The 26,335-nt window shown below is 39.4% G+C and overlaps 1 protein-coding gene across 2 annotated transcripts in view; it reads right to left on the minus strand.

The window, feature by feature from the left end:
* Nucleotides 1-871: 871 nt before the first annotated feature.
* GABRR3 (gamma-aminobutyric acid type A receptor subunit rho3) overlaps nucleotides 872-26,335 on the minus strand; it is a 56,192-nt gene continuing 30,728 nt past the window's right edge. For both annotated transcript variants that reach the window (XM_063630495.1, XM_055259639.2), the window contains 5 exons: nucleotides 23,714-23,796; nucleotides 22,522-22,662; nucleotides 16,379-16,531; nucleotides 7,299-7,495; nucleotides 872-1,409 (listed from right to left, as the gene is read on the minus strand). In XM_063630495.1, coding sequence (XP_063486565.1) covers nucleotides 1,110-1,409; nucleotides 7,299-7,495; nucleotides 16,379-16,531; nucleotides 22,522-22,662; nucleotides 23,714-23,796 — 874 coding nt within the window. In that variant the 3' untranslated portion in view covers nucleotides 872-1,109. The remainder of the gene's footprint in view (nucleotides 1,410-7,298; nucleotides 7,496-16,378; nucleotides 16,532-22,521; nucleotides 22,663-23,713; nucleotides 23,797-26,335) is intronic.

Below are 26,335 nucleotides of genomic sequence, written 5' to 3' on the forward strand. Positions count from 1 at the left end.
GCACTTAGAGAAGGCAGGAATGCTATTTCATATTCATTTTTTCGGTACATAACACTTAGTAAAGTGCCTGGCACACGTAGGTGGTCAATAAACATTTGTTGAACAAAGTGATTAATTAAAAACCTCTGAAAAGCTGTGAAAACAATACATGATCTACAAAATGCAAGGTTATTATTGATGACTGATGTATTAATTTAACATTAGAATGAGAAGAATGAGTGGAAGTTTAGCTTCCCCTCTCCACTTACGCTCATAAATATATGAAACAATATTTTTTATTTATATATACTTATTTATTTTATTTATTTTTTGAGATGATGTCTTGCTCTGTTGCCCAGGCTAGAGTGCAGTGGCTCAATCTCAGCTCACTGCAACCTCTGCCTCCCACGTTCAAGTGATTCTCCTGCCTCAGCCTCCCGAGTAGCACAGACTACAGGCATGTGCCACCATGCCCACTAATTTTTGTATTTTTAGTAGAGACGGGGTTTCACCATGTTGGGCAGGCGGGTCTTGAACTCCTGACCTCAAATGATCTGCCCACCTCCGCCTCCCAAAGTGCTGGAATAACAGGCATGAGCCACCACACCTGGCCTGAAACAATATTTAAATAAGAATAAATACTTGACTGGAGAAGGAGATTGGAGATCCTTCATAGGATTCTCAGCTGTGTGAGGGCAGATGATACCACCTCTATGTGGATGTTCTTGCCTAGGACGGTTGAGCTCTGGTAGATAACTAGGCACTTGGCTGGCACTAAGAAACAAAATATCTTTGAATTACTGTTATAGTCCAGCTTTCTTCCCTAGTTAAATAAAGAACATTTCATTAAGAAAGAAGGAGGGTTCAGATGAAGTAGTTATAATGCCCTTCCCGATGGAAACCTGTTTTTCCCATAATACACATGCCTATGACTCTTATTTATGGAGTCAAACTTTTCTAGGACCCAAATTCTTTCTTAGATGTAAATCAGTCAGCTTTCAAATTTTCATTAGGGCAGGAGAGGTGACTCGCACTTTCCCAGTTCCATCTAGGACTGTCCAACTCATATTCAAGAGTTTTGTTTTCAAACATCATCTGGCTTTAAAGTTGTATACATTTGAAATTCCCCTTCATACATATACACCCCAGTAAAACAAATTAAATAAAATATACACAATGGGGAATAAAATCCTAGAATAGGTGTCAATGACATGGTTGTTTTCCAGAATGATTCTACCAACATGTCCTTCTAGGGATTTTCTTCTCTTTATCCGAGATGAATCAGTGCTGGGGCTGCATATCGATTTTCTTCTCATGAAGTCTTCTGAGTTTAGAGAGAGGGAAGTCTGGTCCATGTCAATCTCGCTGTCATGGTAACAACCATCGAAGGCCATGGCTTGAACTGCATCAATATTGTACATCCTAGAAATCTGTCAAAAAAACTTTTTTTAAAGTAGGTCTTGAATATGGTTTTACAAATAGGAATTATAGTAAATAATGTTAATAAAGTTAAATGTGATTTATCAGAACAGCAAGATGGGCCAATTGGATTCGTTTTTCAGCTTATTTTTTCTCTTTATAGAAAATATAGCAGTATCCTCAGTATATATATATTTTTTGGTCCAAAACTAAAACCATGTCATCTGGTGATCCATTTATGCTTCAATTGGGGATGGGATAGGAAAAGACTTTAGCTGCTCCATTCAAATGCAAATTAGCCAGGCCTTCCCATTTTTGCTTCAGAGCACCTATAAATGATCCTAACATAGACCAATTAAACAACATAAAATTGGTTTATTTTTCTGAAGGAGCAAATTATCAATGCTTTCTGGCTCCAGTGCCTGATTGAATCAAAACTACAATTTTCTTTAAGGTTTTACTTAGTGGTTCTCACTAAGTGGTTCTTCATATAGTGGTTCTCACTAGTTTAGAGCAGTGTCTACAAAGCAGCTGTTACTAATTGCTCTTGGAGAAAACAAAATCACTTCTTGATTCATAGGGAAGTTCAAAAATGAACAAATAGAGAGAGGCTACTACTGGATGAAATTATTCAGAATTCAAATTGGAGGCTGCAGAATAAATTCTGCCAAAACATGTCTCTGATTAATAGTAATTTAAAAACCTAATATTTTACTGAATTCAAAAGACATGAAGACTATTTTGTGCAGTCAGTGAACTAATCAAGGACCCATGCTTGAGTTATGTTATCCCTTTTTTTTTTAACTTTTAAATTAAAATTTATTTATTTTTTTATTTATTGAGACAGGTTCTCACTCTATCATCTAGGCTGGAGTGCAGTGGTATGATTACAGCTCACTGCAGCCTTGACCTCCTGGGCTCAAATGATCATTCCCACCTCCGCCTCCTTAGTAGCTGGGACTATAGACACACATCACTACACTAGGCTAATTTTTTTTTCACTCATTCTCTTTTATTTAACTTTAAGCAGGGCTTGATCAGAAAGAAGAGCTCAGAGGAGTGAGGCAACACCAACATCAGGGCATACGATTCATCCAAGGATCCCCCGACACCAGTTCCACCCCGGATGGGGCTTGAAGTGGCTTGGAGTGCCCTGCCATGCTGGGGCAATGGAAAGCATGAAAGCCAAACCTTGGGACCCGAAGAATAATATGTCTGTGAAGGTACCATCACTGTCGGGCACCCCCTGCAGACGGACGCATAATAGATACATCCCCAGAGACAGTATTGTATTTTGTTTTTAGTAGAGATGAGGTCCTGTTATGTTGCTGAAGCTTGTCTTGAACTCCTGAGCTTAGGCAATCCTTCTGCCTTGGCCTCCTAAAGTGCTGGGATCACAGGTATGAGCTACTGCACCCAGCCAAGAAAGAAAATAGCTATTTTTCCTCTTTCCAAGCAATGGTCAACACCAGGGATATATTTTCCATAGACCTGCTGTTCTTCCAGTTCTGAGTATCTTGGGGAGAGAGGTGGTTGGAATATGTATATGAACATGATGGTACTGGGTGGTAGTGGTGTGTGGTGGTGGATAGTAATAATGTGAGATGGATGGTGGTGGTAGGTGATGGAGGTGGTGAATGGTGGTGGTGGGTGGTGGGTGGTGGTGGTGGTGAATGGTGGTGGTGGGTGATAGATGGTGGGTGGAGTTGGGTGGTGGTGGTTATGGTGGTGAGTGGTGATGGTATGTGGTGGTGGGACTGTTGGTGAATGGTGGTGGTAGGTATTGGTGTCTGGTGGTGATGGTAGATGGTGCTCATGATGGTGGTGTTTGGTAGTGGTGGATGGTGGTCATGGTGGGTGGCGGTAAGTGGTGGTGGTGGATGGTGATGGATGATGGTGAGTGGGGTGGTAGGTGGTGAATGGTGGTAGTGGTGGATGGTGGTGGTGGATGGTGATGGATGATGGTGAGTGGGGTGGCAGGTGGTGAATGGTGGTAGTGGTGGTGGATGGTGAGTGGGGTAGAGGTAGTGAGTAGGGATGGTTGTGGTGGTAGGTGGTGGTGGGGGTGGTAGTTGGCAGTGGTCATGGTTGGTGGTGTTGGTAGGTGGTGCATGGTGGTGCGGGTATATGGTAGTGGTGGTGGGTGGTGAGTGATGGTGATGGTGGTGGATGGTGTTGGTGATGTTATTGGTAGATGGTGGGTGATGGTGGTAGATGGTGGTGTTGGATAATAGTGGTGGGTGATAGTAGGATGTAGAGGTGGTTGATGGTGGTGGGTGGTGGTTAGTAATGTTAGTGGATGGTGGTGGTGTTGGTGGATGGTGGTGGTGCATGGTGGCGAACAGTGGTTGATGATGGTGTTGGGTGGTTGTGATGGTGATGGTGGATGTGGGGGATGGTGTGGTGGTAGGTGGTGAGTGGTGGTTGGTAGTAAGTGGTGCTCAGTGGGTAAGTGGGTGGTGTGTGGTGGTGTTGGATGGTGGTTGGGGTAGATGGTGGTAGTGGGTGGTAAGTGATGGGTGGTGAGTGGTGGTGGTGGGTGGTGGGTGGTGGTGTTGGTGGATGGTGTAGAGGGTGAATGATTCTGGGTGGTGGATGATGGTTGTGGGTGGTGGATGGTAGTAGTAATGGTGGTAGGGGGGTGATGAAAACAAGTTTTGCCTGATTTGTTTTCATAGAGAGGAACTCCATAGTGAGGCCCTTTCTCATCGTCCCTTGGTCACTCTACTGTAGCGATCTGGGAGAAGAAACTGGCATGTTTGGCTCAGTCCCTTTTGAGTCCTCCATCTGGTGTCTGCATTGATGTCCAGGTCTCTTCTCTGAAATGAAGTAAAAAGATACTGTCCTTCCAGGGATAGGCCTGAACATTCTTGTTTTGCCAGTGACCAAGACAGTGAGTACATTTAAGCTAGTGATGAAATATTAGTGAGCCCTCCTGCTCACAGATCTAAGCAACATTCTCCAAACTGCTTTACCAATAACGAAGGTGATGTTGTTATATCCATATATCTGGCCCCCACAACTGACTCTCTCTCTAATACTGGCTTCCAACTCCATGTATATAGAGAGGTGTCATCTATTAGCCCCCAAACCCACAGACATTTCTTCTACCCGGCCCCTCCCATTGCATCCTATTTCTTCCAAGGCATCTCATCCTATTGCATTTGTTCCCACTCTTCCTAGTAATACTCCTATTCCCTCAGGGCAGGTGTTCTGGGCACTACTCACAATAAGAACTTTCATTTGTATAGCACTTTATATTTGCAAAGGTTTTAGGCCCTTTTACTATATCACTTGATCATCATAACAGCCCTGTGAAGTAAATGGGGAAGAAATGACACCATTGTGGAAGCACAGAAGGGGTTTAGGAGACTTAACCTGGAACACAAAGCTAGGATGTGGTGGATTTGGTTTGCCATCAAGACTTCTTCTTTTTTTTTTTTTTTAGGCGGAGTCTTAATCTGTTGTCCAGGCTGGAGAGCAGTGGTGCAATCACAGCTCACTGCAACCTCAGCCTCCCAGGTTCAAGCAATTATCTTGCTTGAGCCTCCTGAGTAGCTGGGATTTCAGGTGCCCACCACATGCCCAGCTAATTTTTGTATTTTTAGTAGACATGGGGTTTCATATGTTGGCCAGGCTGGTCTGGAATTCCTGACCTCAAGAAATCCACCTGCCTCGGCCTCCCAAAGTGCTGGGATTACAGGCGTGAGCCACTGTGCCTGGCCGGCCATCACTTCTTCTGACTTCAATCATTTCTTCATTTTGTCCCACAAAGATATGAATGGCAAGTAGGACATTCCTTTGAGATAATTGCATTTATTTGAGATAACTGACGATGCTTAGAATGGTGATTTCCAGGGCCTGGGGGGAGGGGAATATGAGAAGTTGCTGTTTGATGGGTATAGAGCTTCAGTTTTGCAAGATGAAAGAGCTCTGGAGATGGGTTGCACCACAATGTGAATATACTTAACACAACTGAACTGCACACTTAAAAACAATTCAGATCGTAAAATCTAAGTTATAGTAATTTTACAATTAAAAAGTGAAAAATAATTTTTAAAATGGAGGATGCTTATTACCTGAAAAGAAGTTCTGCATAGTGGTACACAAAAAGATTGTGTATAATATCAACGACTATAAAACAATCAGGCAGTGTGAACATATGTTGTGTGGCAGGTAGGGGCACGGAATTGTAGATATTTTTGAGTCAAAGGACTAGATGGAAGTGAGCCAAAAGTACTTCAGTGCCTATTTCTTGTGTTAGCCACTCCTCGTATAAAAACAAAATAAAACACGAAGAAAATTCTTTCCTTCCTTACACATTTTTCCTGTCACCTTTCACTTCACAGACTATCCAAATCATTGCTATTCAGTATGGGTAATAGACCAATCACCTAGAGCTTATTAGAAATTCATAGTCTCAGGTCCCACCCCAAACCTCCTGAATTAGAGTTTAACGAGGACCCAGGTGATGCCTACACACCACTGCCACATACTACTCTAACAGCTCCTGGTTTCCTTACACCTGCATAGCACTCACTGTGGGTATGTAAGTGGCAGGCAAACATAGTCACATGCTGCTAGCAAAGAAATGAAAGCATCTGCAAGAAAACAAAATCAGCTCTTATTAGAGCTTTGACTCAAAGGATGTAAAATCAAAGGATGAAGTGAGCATTCCAGATCTAAATTGCAACTGCGGTTCTGTTGGCAAATCACTTCATTTCACTAGAACTCTGCTTCTTCATTTATAAAATAGAGACAATTATCTCTGCAAGATCTATACTGGGGGCTGACATGAAGGTTCGGTGTGAGAAGAGGATATAAAAACACCCTGAAAGTATGAGATGCTCTCAGAAGTAGAAAAAATATTAAATAATGTTTGGTTGCATATAAATGCTCATGTAAAAAAAACCAATGTGAATAGATTTCATTGAAGTTATGGGCATATGTGTATAGATATTCTCTATATAGGATGTATATGTATACATATATACTATATGCACATATGTATGTGTGCATATGTGTGTTTATTCTCTGAAGTGTAGACTAAAAACGAATGACTCTTATCAGTTAAGTTTCTGAAGTACAATATCTAATGTAAGTTCTTGTAAAAGCCGGAAACTGGTGCCCAAATCCTCTGTGAAATGAAGCAGGTAGAGAGCAATCTATCCACATTTATTAAACAATGTCACAAAAAACATGGATAACATTTAGAGCCCAGAAGGCTCCTCATTCCTAGGATACTGTGGGGGGAAGAACCTCCCTTTATGCTCTACCACTCTCCCGAGTGACGAGAAGAGATATAAAAATGCTGGCTCTCGATGGAGAGAAACACATCATTTATTGGTTGAGAGCGCACACACAGCCTTTGAAGTCAAGAAGACCCAGAAGCAAAGCCTGGTTCCTCTTCAGCTGTGTGACCTTGGCCAAGTTACCACCCAGCTGCACTTATTTCACCTCTGTGAAATGAGAGCCATAAAATACTGACCTTACTATGAGAGTTAACCGACATAATATGTTACATGGTTGGTATGATGCCAATATATAATAAACCCCCATTAAGTGTTAGCTATTATTATTATCATCATCATCCATTTGAAAGAATGTGGTTTGTATGTCAACCCCTTTTATTCAAAGAGTACAGTTGGGGGAAAGGAGCATATTGAGAGAAATTTTGCACACACGAAAACTCCTGATGAAGGTGTGTGAGGATAAGAAAACAGCCAGCACAGAGCAGAGGGTAAGGTTCAATGTTAAATTGTCACCATACTGTCAACTTGCCTCTTGACAAGCATATGGACTTAATACAAAGGCTTACGACACTGTTAAGAGAGGGCAATAGATAAGGGTAGTCTTTTCCACATTCCCCAAGGGATCTGATAGTCAAAGCAAGTCTGTACCTTTCCTGTCTTCTTGAATTGTTTCCGCTCTTCCACTGTGGTGAGGTAGTTCACAGCTGCATACTCAATGACTGACAGGAACACAAAGAGGGAGCTGACCCACAGGTACACATCCACAGCCTTGAGGTAGGACACCTGGGGCATGGAGGCGCTCACAGCAGTGATGATTGTGGACATGGTCAGCACTGTGGTGATTCCTGCCATTTGAGAATAGTGGCAAGCTCAGTGATATAGCCATTCATTTCCAGGATCTGGCGCTGAATCACACCAGGGGATGCATTTCTAGAACAATACCAACCTGGTGATCCAAGAGGAGGGAAGGTGTGTGCATGTTGACCAAGTATATATCTTGAGCCTAAACAAACACTCTCATTGGATTTTTCTGTCTCTTTTTCTTGCCCTCACCCTATTGTCCAGAAGGTTTCCTTCCCTCATTTAAAGCCTTCACAGAAACCAGAGTCTGACATTTCTGTTTTTCACCCTCAGATGGGCCTCTTCTAAGCATGCCAGAAAGGTAAACATGTATTCAATTAAAAAAAAATTCTAAAATCATTTCCTCTAACCTTTCCCATTCTTTCACAATTTTTACTATTTATAACCCGTCTTTATGTCTACGTTTAATATTTCATGCTTCCGGGGAGCTTATTTCTTCTTGAAAGATCTTTAGTAGCATTCAGGATTGCTATTCTCTATATTATCCTTTCACAGAAAATACTTAAAAAGCCATTGTTATTCTCTTTGTCGATTGTTAATGAAAGTACAGTTCCACTGATTCTGAGTATAAGTGTGCAAGTAGGGGTTCAGTTCATTGTAAACACCTACCGAGCAACAACTACATTCCAGTCATTTTTCCCCTTCCACTCTCTCCCCCATTCCCCTCCTTTCTCCTCCCTTCCCTCCCCCTCTTCCCTTTCCTTCTCTTCCTTTCTTCTCCCTTTCTGCTGCCTTCCCTCTTCCTTTTCCTTTTTTCCCCTCTTCCTTTTACTTCTTTGTTCTCTGGCATGAACATCAGAGGTAAGAAGATCAAGGTTCTGGGGGAAAATGGAGAAAGAAGTGACTCTGAGATTTCCTTAATAAAATGCTGGCCAGGAGGAGGGCCATTCGATGTCTACACTAATTTCTCAGAGGGATATTGCAAGAGTACCGCCTGGAGAGAAAGTATACTATGTAAATATTTGAAATGTACACTGGCTGGCATGGTTTTATTTCTTAATTTCCCACCAGGGAGGTGCAAATGGAATCCTTAATGATTTTTATAAGTTGTGAGGACATTGTAATGTCAACAGACAGAGTCTCAAACAGCAGGAAGAGCACTGTGATTTACTCCTAAATGTACAGCCACAGCATGTGGACTGCTTTCACCAACACCTTTCTATCCTTTCTGTAATAATTCTGTTAGGCTCTCATCTGAGAGAGCCCCGTATCAAACACAATGACAATTCTATAGAGCCATTCTATTTCAAATAAAGTTTTCAGTTTGTATGATCAAGATCAACACAACTTGGCAATTTGACAGTACCATAGGAGGACTTGGAATCTCACCTTCACATTGATTTGAACTCCAGAATACGAAACCTAAATGCTATTCCAGCTCTTAACATTGAACACAGGCCACTGTCTCATCAAGTCCCAGGTTTCCCCCAACAATGGTACTATCAACGATCTGCATATCAGAGGGTGCTGTCCGTATTCCCTGGCTCTAAAACATACCTGCTACATAAACATGAAGCAAAGAATGAATATGAAGCGTGGAATTTTATTAAGCATGGAATTTTTATTAACATTACAGGTATAGCTGAAGCCAAGATTATTAAATAAAACCTGCTTGCTTTTATCAAATATTTACCTACCACATATCTAGGTAAATAATTAGCCACACATAACAGAAAAGAAATAGGAGCTGCGAGTGGCTAAGGGATTACCCCATATTTTGTCAGAGCAGAGTGCAAATTCTGTTCAGAGTGCAGAATTATGCCAAGAGGCACAAAGAAGACACTGTGCCTTTACTGTGCCATACTGACATTTTCAGTATGCCAATGTCTTACTCTGTTCAAGATTTCACTGGTAGAAAGTGAAGGAATCATGAACTAATATTCCCACTTAGGTGCTAACCTCGTTAGTTCGAATTTTTTTTTTTTTTTTTTTTTTTTTTTTGAGATGGAGTTTTGCTCTTGTCCCCCAGGCTGGAGTGCAGTGGCACGATCTCAGCTCACCGCAACCTCCGCCTCCTGGGTTCAAGCGATTCTCCTGCCTCAGCCTCCTGAGTAGCTGGAGGTATGTGCCACCACCTGGGATAATTTTGTATTTTTAGTAGAGAGGGGGTTTCTCCATGTTGATTAGGCTGGTCTTGAACTCCCAACCTCAGGTGATCTGCCTGCCTTGGCCTCCCAAAATGCTGGGATTACAGGCATGAGCCACCACGCCCAGCTAAAAAATTTTTAATATCTTCTCTTATTGGTTTTTTAAGATATAAAAGATAGAACTTAATTTTTTTTCAATGTGCAGTAATATGGAGCTTAGTGGACAAAATTAGGATTTTGAACAAACACACAAACGTATATGCCTGATTGATCTCATCATGTATTTGAAACTGATAACTACTGGGCAAATAAAAAGGAATTCAGCTATCTATATTTGCCAGAAAGCAATAAACTATTAATCATTTTCTTTAAAAGGGTGCTTAATCCAACTAATTTACGATAGCCTTATTTATTTTAAAACCAGCATTCTAAATTTTCCTTCTTTAATATAAGCAATAAAAAAAAAGAATTAGAGTGGAGAGGAGGGATTGTTGGGTAGGGGGAGTGAATGATGACAAACCTGAGATGTAAATTCCTAAAGCAATAGAACTTGAAGTCAGGAGTATTATAGCTACATTAAATACACTTATTATGTCTTGCGCCACCCCTCAAAAATACATTAATCTTGACAAATAGTATTCCTTCCAAACCCATTAAAGTTAACATCCCAATAAAGGAGTTTTGAATTATATGAAGCGACCATTTAGTCAAAGGAAGGTCATGTGTTTGGATTAGAAAATTATCTTCCCCACTACTGATGTTGCTATGCATAGTTAGGAAAGTGTTATGAGAAAATATTTAGTCTGACCCTTTGATTCAATTCCCCTGGGCTCTTGCAGCCTCACCATATTAACTTTTAAAGACATGCATGGGGTCTTAAGAACCCTTTATTCTGGGGGGAATTATTAATCTTTCAGTTTCATTGGCTGTTTTTAGCCATGCATGGTGGAGAGTTTTGTTGACTGGTATGATAGCAGTAGGGAAGACAGGCATCACTTATGAAACCACTGAGTTTCTTCACCCCCTCAGTAACTGTGTTGCAGGTAGTTCTTTTGAAGGGAAGGGGTGTTTATATTCACCTTCAAGTGAGTGAAAATATTTTTCATATAGCCCTAGGCAGAAAGAAAATATTACATGATATGAAGGAAAGGAAGGTGGCTTGACATTCCAACATTGCTCTATGACCAGAAACTGACAACCATTTTCTCATGAAGGTGGTGCAAGAGTACAAATAACTGTCATTAGAAATTCTCACAATCTCTGTGATGGTTAAATGAACTGCTCTTATCCAGTTGCCTAAGTATTCACTTTTCCAAGCATATGGCATATCCCCTGTTAGGAGATGTTTTTTTTCTCTGAGAGTGACTACAAGTCTGAAAACTTTGGTTGTCTTCTTGTGCCATATCTGTTTTCCAGTAAAGGAGCCCATTACTTAATTCATTCTGTAGACAATGGCATACCTCATGTAGAGGGATCAAGCAAGAATGATGGAGGCAAAGAAAGAAGGAGGAAAGTGGAAATGAGAGGAGAAAGTATAATATTTAAATATCCTTGAACAACTTTATAATTGTCTCACACTGTCTCCACACCAAATTGAATGGAGACACATAATCGTATTTTTGACCCATCACACATTCCAAGTTATGGTAGCTATTATCTCTTATGAGAATTGCCTAATCACAGCGGATACTTCTATGCTATGCACCCTCTATTTTTTTTTACCTGAAACATGGCAAATGTTGGAGGGTCTTCACCAGCAAATGAATCATCCTTTATCATTTCCAGTTAGCAACTAAAAATATGGTGGTTTAAACACTGGCAACTTAACAACTACGTACTGAACATGAACTATGTGCAGGAGGACACTGTGCTACTCACTGAAGGAACAACAACAACAACAACAAAATGGTAATAGTGATCCTAGTGCTTAAGGAGCTCACATTCTAATAGAGGTCAAAAGATAAGCCACTCCTGTCCCACAGCAAAACATGAAATAGAGGAAGTAAGCTACTTAGGAGATACAGAAAGTGCCACGTGTTCAAAGATGAGAGAGACCATGTGTGCTTGGAGTCATCACTGAAGGCTTTCAGCCATGTAGAGATGGCAGGATTTTGACAGAGAAAGACAGATGGGGAGGAGGAGCCAGTCATAATGCCGAAGGACACAATTCCAGATTCCATAATCCCAAATGTTGAAATCTCAAAAGATCAAAATCTCTAAAGTCTAAAATACTAAAAATCACAATCTTGAAAGATCAAAATCCTGGAAATATTGTTCTAAAAGTAATTCTGAAAAATTTAAAAGCTATTTATACTTTAAAAAGGTAATTTATTTAAGAAACATAAAAAAAGACATAACACTTCATAAGCCACTTTACACAGTAAAACGAGGCAATAATAACGCACGTGTTTCTGTAAGCATAAACACTCAGGTATACTAACAACAGTTGCACAGGCATAACAGTTATGAGCAGATGAACCATACTGATAGAGAAATAGGTCAAAAGGGAAACATATAAATGCATATCACTATGGTGGGTCATTGTGGGCACCCAGCTTTATAACTGTGGTCATCTGAAACACCATGATGAACAACCTAAGTCTTTTGAGGATCGATCAAAAACCATGATGGTCACCACCACATATACAGTCACCCAAAGAGCTGAGATCTCATGAAATTTTCTCTTTCACAAATGCAGATGGACAAAAAGGACATGTCTTCATTTATTGAGAAAGTTTCAACATTTTTACATACACGCACAATACTTACACAAAAAGTTAATATGATAATGCAGTTTCATGGAGCTAAATTGCAAAAATGCATAATACAAATTAGAACTAACAGTCTAACTTATTTATATCTCCGCTACTAGAAATGATGCAAAGATGAAATACATAGCATAGCAAATTATATTATAATTCTGACAATTTAAAATAGTAAAAAAAAAGAAAAAAACTTAAGAAAAACAGACCAAAAACTAAAAAGAAAATTTCTTATATGAAACAGTGTATTACAGCGATAGGTTATAGGCAATTGCATGAAGATAGTGCATAGTAACTGGCCTAACATGATGTAATTATCCTGTGATTGTGATTTTTGAGATTTTAGACTTGAGGGATTTAGACTTTAGGGATTTTGATCTTTCAGGATTTCGACATTCAGGATTATGGCATTTGGTATTGTGTCTTTTGAGATTGTGATCCAAACCAGTATAATGAATTATGTAAACATTTGGAAGATCTGTGTAACTCAGTGAACCAATATTTTCCAAATGACCAATGCATCAGTGAAAAATCTATTCAAAGTATAAGATAGACCAATGGATTGTAATCTAACAGAGTAGAAAATATTTGTTGACATGGTTTCAGATAGCACATTGCAATTAAACTTTAAGGAACTATCACTTGCTGAGTTTTGGTGTAATGTGAAGGGAGGCTATCTACAATTATCTGGAAAGACTATTAAAATAGTGCTCCCTTTTCAAACTACGTATCTGATGAAGTCAGATTTCTCCCTATATTTCAACCAAAACCTAGTGCAATAGACTGAATGAAGAAACAGAGATAAGAATCCAGCTGCCCTCTATAAAGATAGACATTAAATATTTGCAAAAATGTTTAAAAATGCCACTCTTCTGACTAAATGTTTTTGTTTTAGAAAAAAGAATTATGCTTCATACAATGTTACCATGTTAACTTGTAATGAGTTGATTATTCCTAGTTTTAAGTGAATTAATACATATTTTCAAATTCTATTTTTTTTTTTTTTTTTTTTTGAGACGGGGTCTCACTCTGTCGCCCAGGCTGGAGTGCAGTGGCGCAATGTCGGCTCACTGCAAGCTCTGCCTCCCGGGTTCACGCCATTCTCCTGCTTCAGCCTCTCCGAGTAGCTGGGACTACAGGTGCCCGCCACCACGCCCGGCTAATTTTTTTTTTATTTTTTTTTTTATTTTTAGTAGAGACGGGGTTTCACCGTGGTCTCGATCTTCTGACCTCGTGATCCACCCGCCTCGGCCTCCCAAAGTGCTGGGATTACAAGCATGAGCCACTGCGCCCGGCCTCAAATTCTATTTTAACATCTAATATGGCTAATAATGATAGACACGATCCACAGCAACAAAAGCTCTCTAGGGTCCTCGTTAATTTTTAAGAATGTAAATGGGTCCTAAGGCCATAGTTTGAGAATCACTGCCAAAGATTAAGAAGGAAATTGAGGTTTCAGATATGAAAGGCTCAACAAACTGGGAGGCCCCGAACAGAATGAGGAAAGTGAAGAGAATAAGTGGCTTCCCTGCTAACCCATTAAAGTAAGTTATTATTAAGACACCAACAGTATCATGTGAAGTAGTTTGAAGGTTCTTTTTTTCCGTGATGTAAGGGTTTGTCACGAAAAGCTCAATGAGCTTGGGTAATGCATGGGAGAATACCTAGAAAGGGAAAAGATAAGATTTAAAAGTGAGGCTATTTATGCTTCATACTTTCACTCTCTTTCCTTACTATCATCCAGCTACAGGTCTGTTGGCACATCCTTCATCCCTGAAGTCTGGGTTCCCAAGGAAAGACTTGGTTCTAAACAGTCTGAATGTTTGTAGTACCTGAAGGTGAAGTCCAGCATACAACTAAAAGTACCCAAATGGAACATGCTTATGTAGGGACAGTAGTTGGAATTAAAAAGTTTGTTCCATTTGATAAGAGTCAAAAGTGAGCAGATCCTTGGGAGGGAGTTACTCATACTTAAGCAGTGGAAGAAAAAGCAGGAAAGAGAAAAGGAAAAAAAAAGTCTTCAGGAGGAGAAAAAAACTAGACTGGCAGAGAGTATTGAAAACTAATGCATTGTGTGTGTAGTTGGTTTTATCCAACACTATGGGCCCGGCATCAAGCTAGGCAGTTGACATGATTAAATTAATTAATTCTCCCATTTAATTCTCATAGTGAGCTTTAGGAGGTAGTATGAATAATTTCATTTTGCAGATGAGGAAGATGAGGCTGGAACTCTTGACCACTAAAGTTGGTCCTAGATTTGGAGAGGATGCCTAATAATGTCAAATGCTGTGGAGAAGGTGAAGGAAGGAGGCAGAAGAGAAAAGGTAAGTGGGACAGATGAATAGGTATTCATAGGGACCTTCCAGAGAATTGGGCAGCTAAGCATTTGCAAAGAGCTAGGGAAGAAGAGGGCAAAGCATCTTTGAAAAAAAAGTGAGGGTCGCAGGAAGCAAAAGCCTGAGATGGTAGCAGTTTTATAGGAATACTACTGTTCTCTTATTAAAATAATGTTTTTAAAAAGTGGGAGAGGGACACTTCTGATTTGCATGCATTTTACATAAATCTGCATAGCAATTTCCTAACCCTAAGGGATCAGATGTGGTTGCAAGAAGCAGAGAATTTCAAGGGTGTCTTAAAAGTGTTTTAGTGTTCCCAATTCACTCCACCCTTCCACGGAAGTAGCTCTTATTGCTGTCATTTTCACACTATAAGAGCAGAGCAGTCAACTGCAGAAATCTGATTGAAAATCATGTTCATAAATCTTTATAGACTGATTGCTTTTCTCATTGTGTCTTGAGGGCTGGAAATGTGCCCTTGGTCTTGTATTTGGGTCTATGCTGCCACACTGCAGTACTGAGGTTAGGGCACATGCTCTGATGTGAAGAAACAGTTCAAATAATTTAATTACTTATTCAGATGGTATTTTTTCCTTGAAGATATTTAAGTCTCAAATGGTTGTAGATTGAATATTTTAATAGGGAAAGGAGGTGAGCAAATTGTTAATATTAATAATTTATGTCTTTCAAATGATCTTTTGAAGTATGCATATAATTTGTGAACATTAACTTACAAACCACCCTTTCTGGAATGAATTGTGTGATAATTACCATAATTGTAACAATTATTATAATAATAACAATCTTCTGTCTAGATAGAGCACTACAAATGAAAGAACAGAATCAGATAAAATGAGGGGGATCTGCCCTGACCATCAAAAAAGGCAAGTGGGATTATCTCTTGGGTTCTCATTAAGTAACATGTCATCTAAGTGCTTAGCTTGGTATCTTCTAATTTCTAAGATCTCAATAACTGCTAAGTGGGTCTGAAATGGTTCCCATAAATCAGTGTGTGTGACAGAGGCATATAGTATGTTAGATGGTGTAGATAATCACCCCTGTGTAGTGACTTAATGAGGCTGGCAACGTCTCTCCACCTAAAATCTCTTGCCAACTAATATGCCACTGTACCTGAAATTCCACTGGGGTTGATTCTGATTTTGGCCTTTTAGTTAAGTCCTAATTTCTAATCAGTATTCATATTTTCAAATTCAAGCATCCCCTCCACGTTCTTGTTAACCCGCCAAGGTAATTTGTTTTTAATACACTAACAGTATAGTGTGAATTAGTTTGAAGGTTTTACTTTCTGTGATGTAAGGGTTTGTCCTGAAAAGCTAAATGGACTCGTATAATGCATGGGGAGGTTTCCTTAAAAAAGAAAAGAGATAAGCTTTAAAAGTGACGCTGTTTATGCTTCATAATTTCACCCTCTTTCTTTACTATCACCCAAATGCAGATCATTCAGCAAAGACTTCATCCCTAACATTCGGGTTCCCAAGGAAAGAACTCAATTACAATTTGCCCTTGAGGATGTCAAGATCGATACTGCAACCTGGATGTTCATCTCTGACTATCCCTACTAAACCACCACTCTCTTTTCCCCTCCATGTATGACCCATTTTATTTACCTCCCTTGAACTTTCTCCCATGTTAACATTTTATAAAGATGGGGAAAGATTTACCCAGGGAAACTCTTGCAGCAACAGCTCTTCGGTCAATCCAAAATGAAACCCATGAAAGCATCACCATCAATATGGCTGGGAAATAGGTTTGCAGCACAAAGAAGAAAACATGCCTCCTTAGCACAAAGTTGATGAAAAGCCTATTGTACCAACCTATGGAAAAAAGCCAAAGTTTTCATTAGAGCAAGCTTTCCCTTAGAAACACTGCACTTAGTGAAATGACCTGCTTCTTTAGACTCCAAGCTCTTGGGGACACAGAATTTGACTTACTCATCTCCATTTAGTTGGGCCTGGCACTTCATCAATGTTTGTTCAACCACCTGAACTGCAATCTGCTTGATTATTTGACTCAAAGATCCCCTTTAACTTCCAAACCCGCAGTTCAGGGATGAATAGTGGTTATATTTTGTGGGATGGCCTCTAAAGATCTTTCTCCACAATACATTGTATTGTGGCGTTTCTGCAAGAGGGAAATTCTTCAATACATGACTAATAATGGCATAAAAGAGCCAATAAACCATTTATTAGCTATAACAAATGAAAAGAAACATTTATCTGAATGAAAAGATTCACAGTAGGTACTAAGTCATTGGATTTTGACCTGAGATGGAGACAGCTGGGGATTCAAAGGAGAAAGAAAACAGCATCCATAAGCTAGTTTTATAATTTTAAAGTCTCACGAATACCATAATTTGTGTATGATGAATCTGCAAAAAAGTAACCAACTGATGTTTCTTTGCTTCTTATTGAAATTATATAAACTCAGGTTGGTAATAGTAATTGTGCTAATTAAAAGCACCATTTGTGGTCACATCCACACACACATTTTGTTCAGGTTTACCTCTCCCATTGACTACAAGGAAGTTTAAAGCCAAATTTTCAGACATCTACAGGACTTCTCTGAGCACCATTCTTTAATGACCACATACCAGGATATATATAATACCTTATCCTTGTTTTTCTTTTTTTCTCATACATTTCTAATTTATATTACCTTGCTTTATTTCACAATAACTATGTGCTAATCTTGTTAAATCTTTACTAAAATAAGGCAATACATGAGGAAACATGGAAATACATCTTTTGTGAATAAGTAGCAAGATTATTTTTTCTATGATAAATGCTGTTTATTTTCAAATAACATTATTCAAAACACAGGGACTATAGGTCAAAAGTTATAAAATAAAAATCATAGGTATTGCAGAGTTGGAAAGCCCTTCTGCTAGTCTCAGCAGTAATTTCTTAGAAACTCAAGATGGCAAACCTATTAGATCGATCACTTAAGTACTTAGGCATTGGGCCTAAGAAATACACCTGGCCAACCCACACTGAGCTGGCAGACTCTACTCGTAAAATCCTATCCTCAATTAAATACTCATTATCTTTTACTTCCTTACCTAGTTCTGAGCTTCTAACAGTCAGTTTATATATGTTCAGGAATACCAAACAATTTTATTACCAGGAGTAATAAAATATACATCACATAGTACATTATAAAGTTAAAATATAAATTATTTTTAAGCTTCTCATTGTCTTGTATCACCCATATCACAGCCCCAATTTATTACTGTGTACCACTGAGAGTTTCAGTGATGGCTGTGGAGTACAATAACAGCTCTCTGATCTTACAACTTTATATAACTACTGTGAGGTTAAAAGAAATAAGAAAACCTGTGAAAGAAATTCAAAAGAAAGACAGTATTAATGTATATAGTTTTCTGTTCATTATTAACTTGAACTAAAATTAGTTAACTGCATCCTTTCTTTATTCATAATTTTCTGAAGAACAGTTGTCCTTTTTTTTTTTTTTTTTTTTTGTTGGGGTGGGGGCGGGGTGGAGTAACCAGGAAGTAAAACGGCGGCTCTGTCTTGTGGTTTTAGCCTAGGGCTGGTATTTTAGTTGAACCTGCAGGTCATGGGGAGTCCATTTCCCTATCAGGAAAGGTGGTGCTGCCTTGGAACGTTGTGGAGCCTTCATTTTGGGTAGTACAATAAAGAGTCTGATTCTATTTTTGATGTTTGACTGCTAAAAGCTCTGAAGCCCAACTTCTCCTTCTGCCCTACATCTGAGCAAGTTAATAAAAAGCCTAGGTCTCCCTTTTTTGGCACCTGTGAAAAGTTCTAACCATGCATCTTGTCCTACGACAGGCAGCCTTCACCCTAGCTGCACCCCCTAGCTACCATAAAAACCCAAGCCAGTAGCCCCTTCCTGTTCTCTCAAGCCATTTTTCATTTCAGACCTGCTTGGGAGCCTGCCCATCTCTCTCTAGAAAGCCTCATTATGTGAGTAATAAATCACTTGATACCCTTTTGTCATGTGTATGGCATCATCAGTTTTGGCATCTGAACTAAATTTTGGATGGGGACGGATACATCTGCCTCCATCAGTTTGCCATACAGTAGAAAGAAGAGGAGTTAATAAAAGAGAGAAAAAGGCTAGAGAGTTGGCACCCAGGGAAATGGAGGATTGGGCCAGTATTTGGGGAGTCAGTCCCAAGACAAGAATAAAGAAGGTTTTTATACCTAGAGACAGTCACCTTCAATGGCCCTTTGAAAGTAGGCCTTAATACTCTCTATGAAAAGGATCAAGATAATGTGGATGAAAACAGGGAGATGATGCCAACTGCTAACTAATATTTATTGAGCCTCTACTATATGGCAGATAACATTCTAAGGTACTTAACTATATGACATCATGTATCCTCACAACCCTATGATGTAGAGAGTATTACGAAACCCATTTAAAGGTGAGAAAGTTAAGGGTTAGAGAGATTAAGCAACTTGTCCAAGGTCACATTGCTAATAAATGATAGAGACACGGTTTGAACTTAGGCAATCTGTTTCTACTACTTACACATTTAGCCACTAGATTATGCTATGATAAAGAATAATTATTCAATGCATCCCTTATGGGCAGGAGTCATTTCTTTTTTCTTTGTAAATTTATAGTGCATGATTTTGAGGATTTTGGGAAAGGGATCAGGAGGCAGAAGCCCTCATCTGCTTGTTAATATTGCCAGGTCGTGGTGATTTTTGAACGGTGGCAATGGTAGTGGTGAAGGCCAAGAAAAAAAAAAAAACCCTGTTGTTCAGCTATAAAATGGAAACTAAGGTCCTATAACTACATTTCTGGCTCTTATAGCCAGAGTCAGATGTATAGTTTTTCTATACACCTGGGAGTTGTAGTTGTGGCTGGTAATTGTAAGGATAGGAGTGAAGAAAACAAATCAAAAATTATTTTTGAGGAAGCTAAAATATTTAAACAGGAAACTAGTCTGAAAAAGACACTTGAGTTTGTCAGAAGATTATGTTTAATGACTCGTGGATAATGTGAGGCAGAGCTATCACATGCTCATGAACTAAAATAAGTTTCTAAATGTAATCTTTCCGAAACCTAACTAAGGGATGGTTAAATGAACCCAGATATGATTATTAATTTGATATTTGAATACAACTTCCAAAATGCCTCCCTTCTGCATTTTTCCTACCAATGCCTGTCATTAAAAAAATGGGTATATTGTAACAAATTAAAAAATACAAGTGTTGAAAATCTCCCCAATTTGTACCTACTTCTCAGAGGTATCTATTGTTAATCTTTCTAGGCTTTTAACACACACACACACACACGATATGCACACATATGTATATAAACACTCATAAATATGTATAAACACATTCTTCAATAACAAATACAGGATTTTTAAAACATATTCTTCCATAACTTGCTTTTAAAGAATACTAATGTATTATGGATAACTCTCCATCTCATGTTACAGAAAGCATGTACATTTGAACCTAATTCTATTCTTTTTTTCATTTTTCTTAGGAACCAAAATGATATTTCTTAAAAATGTAACTACGTTTGAATGTTAAAGATTTGTAAGTTCATTTTAAAATGCAAGCATCTTTGTAAGCAGTAAGTTTTTCCACGCCAGTATTTTCCTGGCTTTAGAGAGATTCTAAAACATAACCAGAAAAAGATAAAAATCAACTAGTGTTGGAGCTGCCTGGTAGGGCTCACAAAGTGTGACAAGCACAGATAAAATTATGGTAGAGCAAATGGAATGATTTAGTGGTAAAGTTAGAATTTTGAAGTGAAATTTAACTTCTTGTTAGGAGGATGGTTGGATATACGCTAATGGATAGTTGTGCTTCAAAAGCTAAAGAACTGCCATTGTTATTATTGTATATTTTGTATATGTTCTGTGCAGGAGAAAATTCTTTTGGATTTCTATGCTTCATATATATTACATTATATTAGCATTAAACATTGCAAATATCTATTTACAATTTATCATATGCCAAAGTTATTTTTCATTTTAGCATAGTAAAATGAAAACACATCCTATAAATTATACTTCACATATACCATGGTTCATTGCATACATTCTTTTATTTAAATATTAATTTAATTTAGGATTAACTAAGAACATTAAAAATCTTGATAAATATATGCCTATATTTATTCATATAGAGAAAGACAAAGTGAGAAAAGGAGGAGAAGAAGGAGGAGCAGAAAAATATATCAAAATAATAATATAGTTTATCTCTATGAGGTAGGATTACAAAGAGATATTCCTTTAAATTTTTCTGAGGTCTCTCCAAATTATCTAACATTTATTCATTCATTCAATAATTAGCCTTTGAGCATCTACTATGAGCCAGGGATATATCAGTGATCAAAACAAATAAATATGGGTTACTTACATAATCAGAAAAGGCAATAAACATGATTAAAATTGAGAGCATCATTTGCTGAATCCTAAGCAATGTAGACAAATAATGGAGTGAAATAGAGAATTTCTTCAGGGTCTAAATAGATAAATAGCTGTTGTTCCTAGAGAATCGTTTAACTTCTCTGCAATGTCAACTTCTACTTCTCTCTTAAAGCTGCAGGTTTTAGATAAAAACTTGATAACTACTCTCCAACATCTAAGAACAGAGTGGAGAATCTTTGAGGAGAAAAGACACCACTATCAAGGCAGAGTAGGTGAAGCATTCTAGCCAGGACAGCTCTGAAACTCAGGGACAGCTGTTGGCACAATTTCTGGCTGGCCTAAGCATGGCTGCATTGAATCTGAAGTGGCATTTTATATGGATTCAGCCTAAAATGACCCAGAATATTAATATCCAGAAGAGGAATGATAGTGGAGGGCGAGGAGGGTAGAGGGGAACCGAAGGAGGCTGCTTCCAACTTTAGTCAATGGGGATCATATATAACTTTAAAAGGTGTCTTGGATAAAAGTTGTCAATTCAGAAATATATCTGTCATAGTAAAGAGTACTACATAGGCCCAATTTTGGATGGGTTTTCTGTTTGGGGCAATGATGCACTTTATGGCTGGATTCATTCAGCTGATTTTTATTGAGCATCTATCATGTGCCAAGCACATTCCAGGTGCTGCAGAAGAAATGGCGAGCAAGGCAGACAGATTCCCCGCCCTTTTTCTGGCGAGGCACTCACACAACAAAGCAGTCGAATAAATGCATAGTTCAGATGATGGTAAGTGCTGTGATGACAGAGATAGGGAACGGTGAGAAGGGAAGCCTGTTTTACACAGGGTTGGTTTGGTTAGGAAAGCACTGTTTGAGAAGCTATTTGAACAAAGCTCTGACTGAAATGAGGGAGAAGGGCATGAGAATATTGGGGGAGAGCACTCCAGGAAGAGGGAGGAGAAGGCCAAGCAGAGGTCCTGCAGATGGAATGAGGTGGGCAAGCAAAAAGGCCAGTGTCGGGAAAGTAGCAGGTGGTGAGGGGCAGAGGGAGTGGGTAAGTCCCACATTAGGCGGGAGACTGATCATGCTGAGAAACTTCAATCTGTTGAAAATGTGATGGAAAGACATTGGAAAGTTTAGAACAGGAAAGAATTGTGAACTTTATGTTCCAAAGAGATTACTCTGTCTGCTGTATTGAGACTGGAGAAGTCAAGAATGGAAGCAAGGCATCTAGTTAGAGGTGGCTGCATGAGTAGGAAAGAAAGGATGTATGGAAGGGTGGAGCTTGCTCCCTGTAAAAGGAGAGGAATGATGGTGCTGGCCAAAGGGGACACTCGCTTGGATTCCAGTCTTTTCACATGTTGTGGTGCTTTGCAAACAGTAGATGTCCAATAAATGCTGATGAATCACCCATGTAAAATGCCATACCTGTGCTGCTATAGAAAGCTAATCCACTAGATGCACTGAAGTCTTCAATGAAGAACTGAGAAAGGGACATATGCTCTTCAGTATTTAAGGACTTGTTTCCGTGTTTCCAGTAGAGCATTAGGTCGTCCTCATTGTAGGCATCTAAAACATGAAAATATCAGTCCTGTAAGTGGAATAAGCTCTCGTAAGCTCAATGAGTTCTATAACCACGTCTTACGTGGCTCTGTATCCTTAGTGCCTAGTCCAATGACATGTACATATTAGGTGATAAAAACATGTTTGCCAATGGACTGATCATACACACACTTTTAGGAGGAGGAAAAAGAATCTCTAAAAGTTAGACCCTGATGAGTAGTATAGTGTGGATCTTGTGCCCACACAATGAATTGAAACTCCCCAGATAGCTGCTCCCATATTTGTGTGCATTCTCTTAGAGTATTAAGCCAGGCCTCAGAGTGACACCATAGCATCCCCTCACTGTCACAGGCCTGACTCCAGGCTGTTAGTCCCCATTTGTTTTTAGTTTCCTTGGATGAAATTCCAAAATGGGCCAATCTTACAAGAAATTTTCTAAAGTCAAATAGTGGTATGGAAAATTTCTAACAGATTTGGGGCAGAGCATCTGTGGAGTAGACATCTGGTGAGATTCCCAGCATTTTAGACACATTTTCAAAAATTGCAGTCAGCTTTTAAGATCTTCCATCAAAAATAGCTGATTGGTAAAAGTGATTGACAGCTCAGATGCCCTGTGATGGGGCTTTGATTAGGGGGTCTATGTCTAGAGTTAGATTTTTCTAGGGAATCCAAGTCTACTTAATGGAAGATTGTGATTCGTCTGGGAACATGAATTCCAGAGCTTTCCAAATGTGGAAAGTCTGTGTCAGTCTATGTAACAACATTAGCAAGAATAGACCTTTTTAGGGAGCTGTTCCTTTATTGTGGAAACTGAAGAATATGCAATTATCAAAACACTTTTCCCCTGAACCTTCTCCTTTAACAGACAAACTGCCATCAACCTTCATAAAAAACAGAAACCAAAAAAAAAAAAAAAAAAAGAACCCACAATTGTTTCGGTTTTGGATAAATATATCAGTATTTTAAAATGCCTGTTAAGAGCATGCTTATTTACATGTAAGTATGTGATGGTGTGTTCAAATGATGTGTACTCACTCCACCAGGAAGTGAGACTTACAGCTTTCCAGTTCAAGAGAACAATTTTGAGTGTCAAGAGGAAACCTGCTGAAATCCATAAAGCACATGGCTGAAACCGTTATCCTATAAAAAGAATGAGAAAAAGAAAACTGCAGATCATTTAACCATCTGGCCAAATGAGCACGCAACATTGAAGCTTTCTTACTGTTTGCCGGTTCTGTGTGTCTTTCAAGAATAATGCAAAACAGGCAGTATTATCTTCTGTCCAAATCACATGCAAGGAAGCAAACTCAGGAGGGTAGATGATTTTCTTAAGACACAGAGTCAGTGAGTGAATTCAGCTCTCATACCTGCTTCTGAGTTCACCATTTCCTGATCAGCCTCCTCTGTGTATTCTGGCTCTGATGTCTCTAGAAAAACACTCTTCAAACTGAGAAGACTTTTAAGTAGATTTAAATATTTTTTGCTTTCTGGAAGATCCACACATAAATAGTCTGTAGTAACAAAGGCTTGGAATGGTGGCAATAAAAACCTAAAGTTAAAGGTTTCCTTCACAAAGCAAGTTTACCCGAGGATATTCTCTTTCCAGTAGTGAGTGAAAAGCCTGGAGCATTCTTAGTTATAGATCTAGGTGCACAATGCATAATTCAGGTACTATTAAGCCAAAAGGCTTGCATACTGATGAGAATTGTTTTTTCAAATTTTATATCCTCCTAGATTTTCCTGGCTTCAGGCAGAGGCTGCTGTACTATGATCTTGCCTCAAAGTAGAAACTTTGGTATCCACAGTAGCAGATCAGAGGTTCATAAAAGGCCCCTGAGCAGGTTTGCAAAAAACAAAGGCAACAGATGCTCCTACCTGTGGTGCCCTTGAGTTAACAATAGGAGTAGGGACATTTTATCTTCTGTGGGTTAATTCTACCGTCAATAGTCTTGCAACAAAACATCAAGCCAAGGATTCATTTTGGTGTATTCCTAGTACTTTAAACCTAGAAAGGACCCTCTGAGGTCTTTCAGTCCATTTCCTTCATAGTACATGTGAGTGACTTAATGACCAAGGAGGCTAGGTGGCTAGGTAGTGTCAGAACCAAGCGGGAACCAGGGGATCTGGCTCTGGGCTGGGATTGGCTCTGCTGTTGGCTGGAAGAGCTGTGCTGACAACAATTTTGAGTTCCTCCTGTGTTAGAGGATCTCCAAGACCACTCTCAGGGTCAGTGATTCACTAGAATGACTCGCAGAACCCAGCAAAGCTGTTGTACTCTTGGTTACCTATGTTATAATGAAAGGAAACAGATGAAAATCAACAGTAGAAAAGGGGCACAGGGCAGAGTCCAGGAGAGACCAGGAACACATTTCCAGTTGTCTTCTCCTAATGGAGTTATGTGGATGGTGCTTAATTCTCTCAGCAATGATAGGTGACAACACCCTGTGGACATTATCAACTAAGGAAGCTCACCCAAGCCTTGGTATCTACACTTTCAACTGAGAGTAGCCACATAGTAATGACTGACCACCCACATGGCTGACCTTAGTCTCCAGCCCCTTCAGAGGTCAAGCTGATATCTAGTGGCTCAAAGTCTCCACTGTAAATCACACTGTTAGCAGAAACTATCTGGCTCGGCCCCCAGCCCCAAAGTAAACAAAGATACTCTCATCAGTTAGGATATTCCAAGGGGTTAGAGGTTACCCTGCAAGAGCCTGGCAAGGGCCAGATATTTCCTGGAATGTGCAGGGTAAGTAAAATCCACTGAGTTAATTATTTACTGGACCTCCCCCCACCAAAATTAATTTAAAACAATTGATTCTTTGTCCAGATAGTGCCGTTCTGCTCCTGATTCCTGCTGAGGCTTGACTCCAGTACGTATGAGTCCTATGCTACTCCTGACTTAAAAGTCCTATTGAGGCCAGGCACCATGGCTCACGCCTGTAACGCCAGTACTTTGGGAGGCCAAGGTGGGCAGATCATTTGAGGTCAGGAGTTCGAGGCCAGCCTGGCAAACATGGTGAAACCTTGTCTCTACTAAAAATACAAAAATTAGCTGGGCGTGGTGGCAGGCACCTGTGATCCCAGCTATTCAGAAGGCTGAGGCAGGAGAATCACTTGAACCCAGAAGGCAGAGTCTGCAGTGAGCTGAGATTGTGCCACTGCACCCCAGCCTGGGTGACACAGTGAGGCCCTGTTCCTCCCCCCAAGCCCCCCCCCAAAAAACCATCGAAAGTGATATTTTCCTTTAATTGCATTTTAAAAAACATTGACAGCACTTATAAAATGCCTGGCAACAGCTCTGTGCTGAAGTGGGTAAGGTATTTTTAACAAGCAAAAATAATCTGTATGAGTTTCCTACTGCTGCTGTAACAAATTACTACAAATTTGGTGGTTTAATGCAACAGAAATTTATTCTCTCACAGATTTGGAGGCCAGAACTCTGAAATCAGTGTCATGGAGCTGAAATCAAAGTGTCATAAAGGCCCTTCACTCTTAGCAGCTCTAGGGGAAAACCCTTGTGTCCTATAGCTTCTGGTGGCTTCCAACATTCCTTGACTTATGACCACATTGCCTCCTCTTCTTTTGTATGCATGAAATTTTCCTCTACCTTTCTATTATAAGGATACTTATGAGTGCATTTAAGTCCCAACCAGGTAATCCAGATAATTTCTTCCCT

Source organism: Symphalangus syndactylus, chromosome 21 (genome assembly GCF_028878055.3).
Source record: "Symphalangus syndactylus isolate Jambi chromosome 21, NHGRI_mSymSyn1-v2.1_pri, whole genome shotgun sequence".
Lineage (NCBI taxonomy): Eukaryota > Metazoa > Chordata > Mammalia > Primates > Hylobatidae > Symphalangus > Symphalangus syndactylus.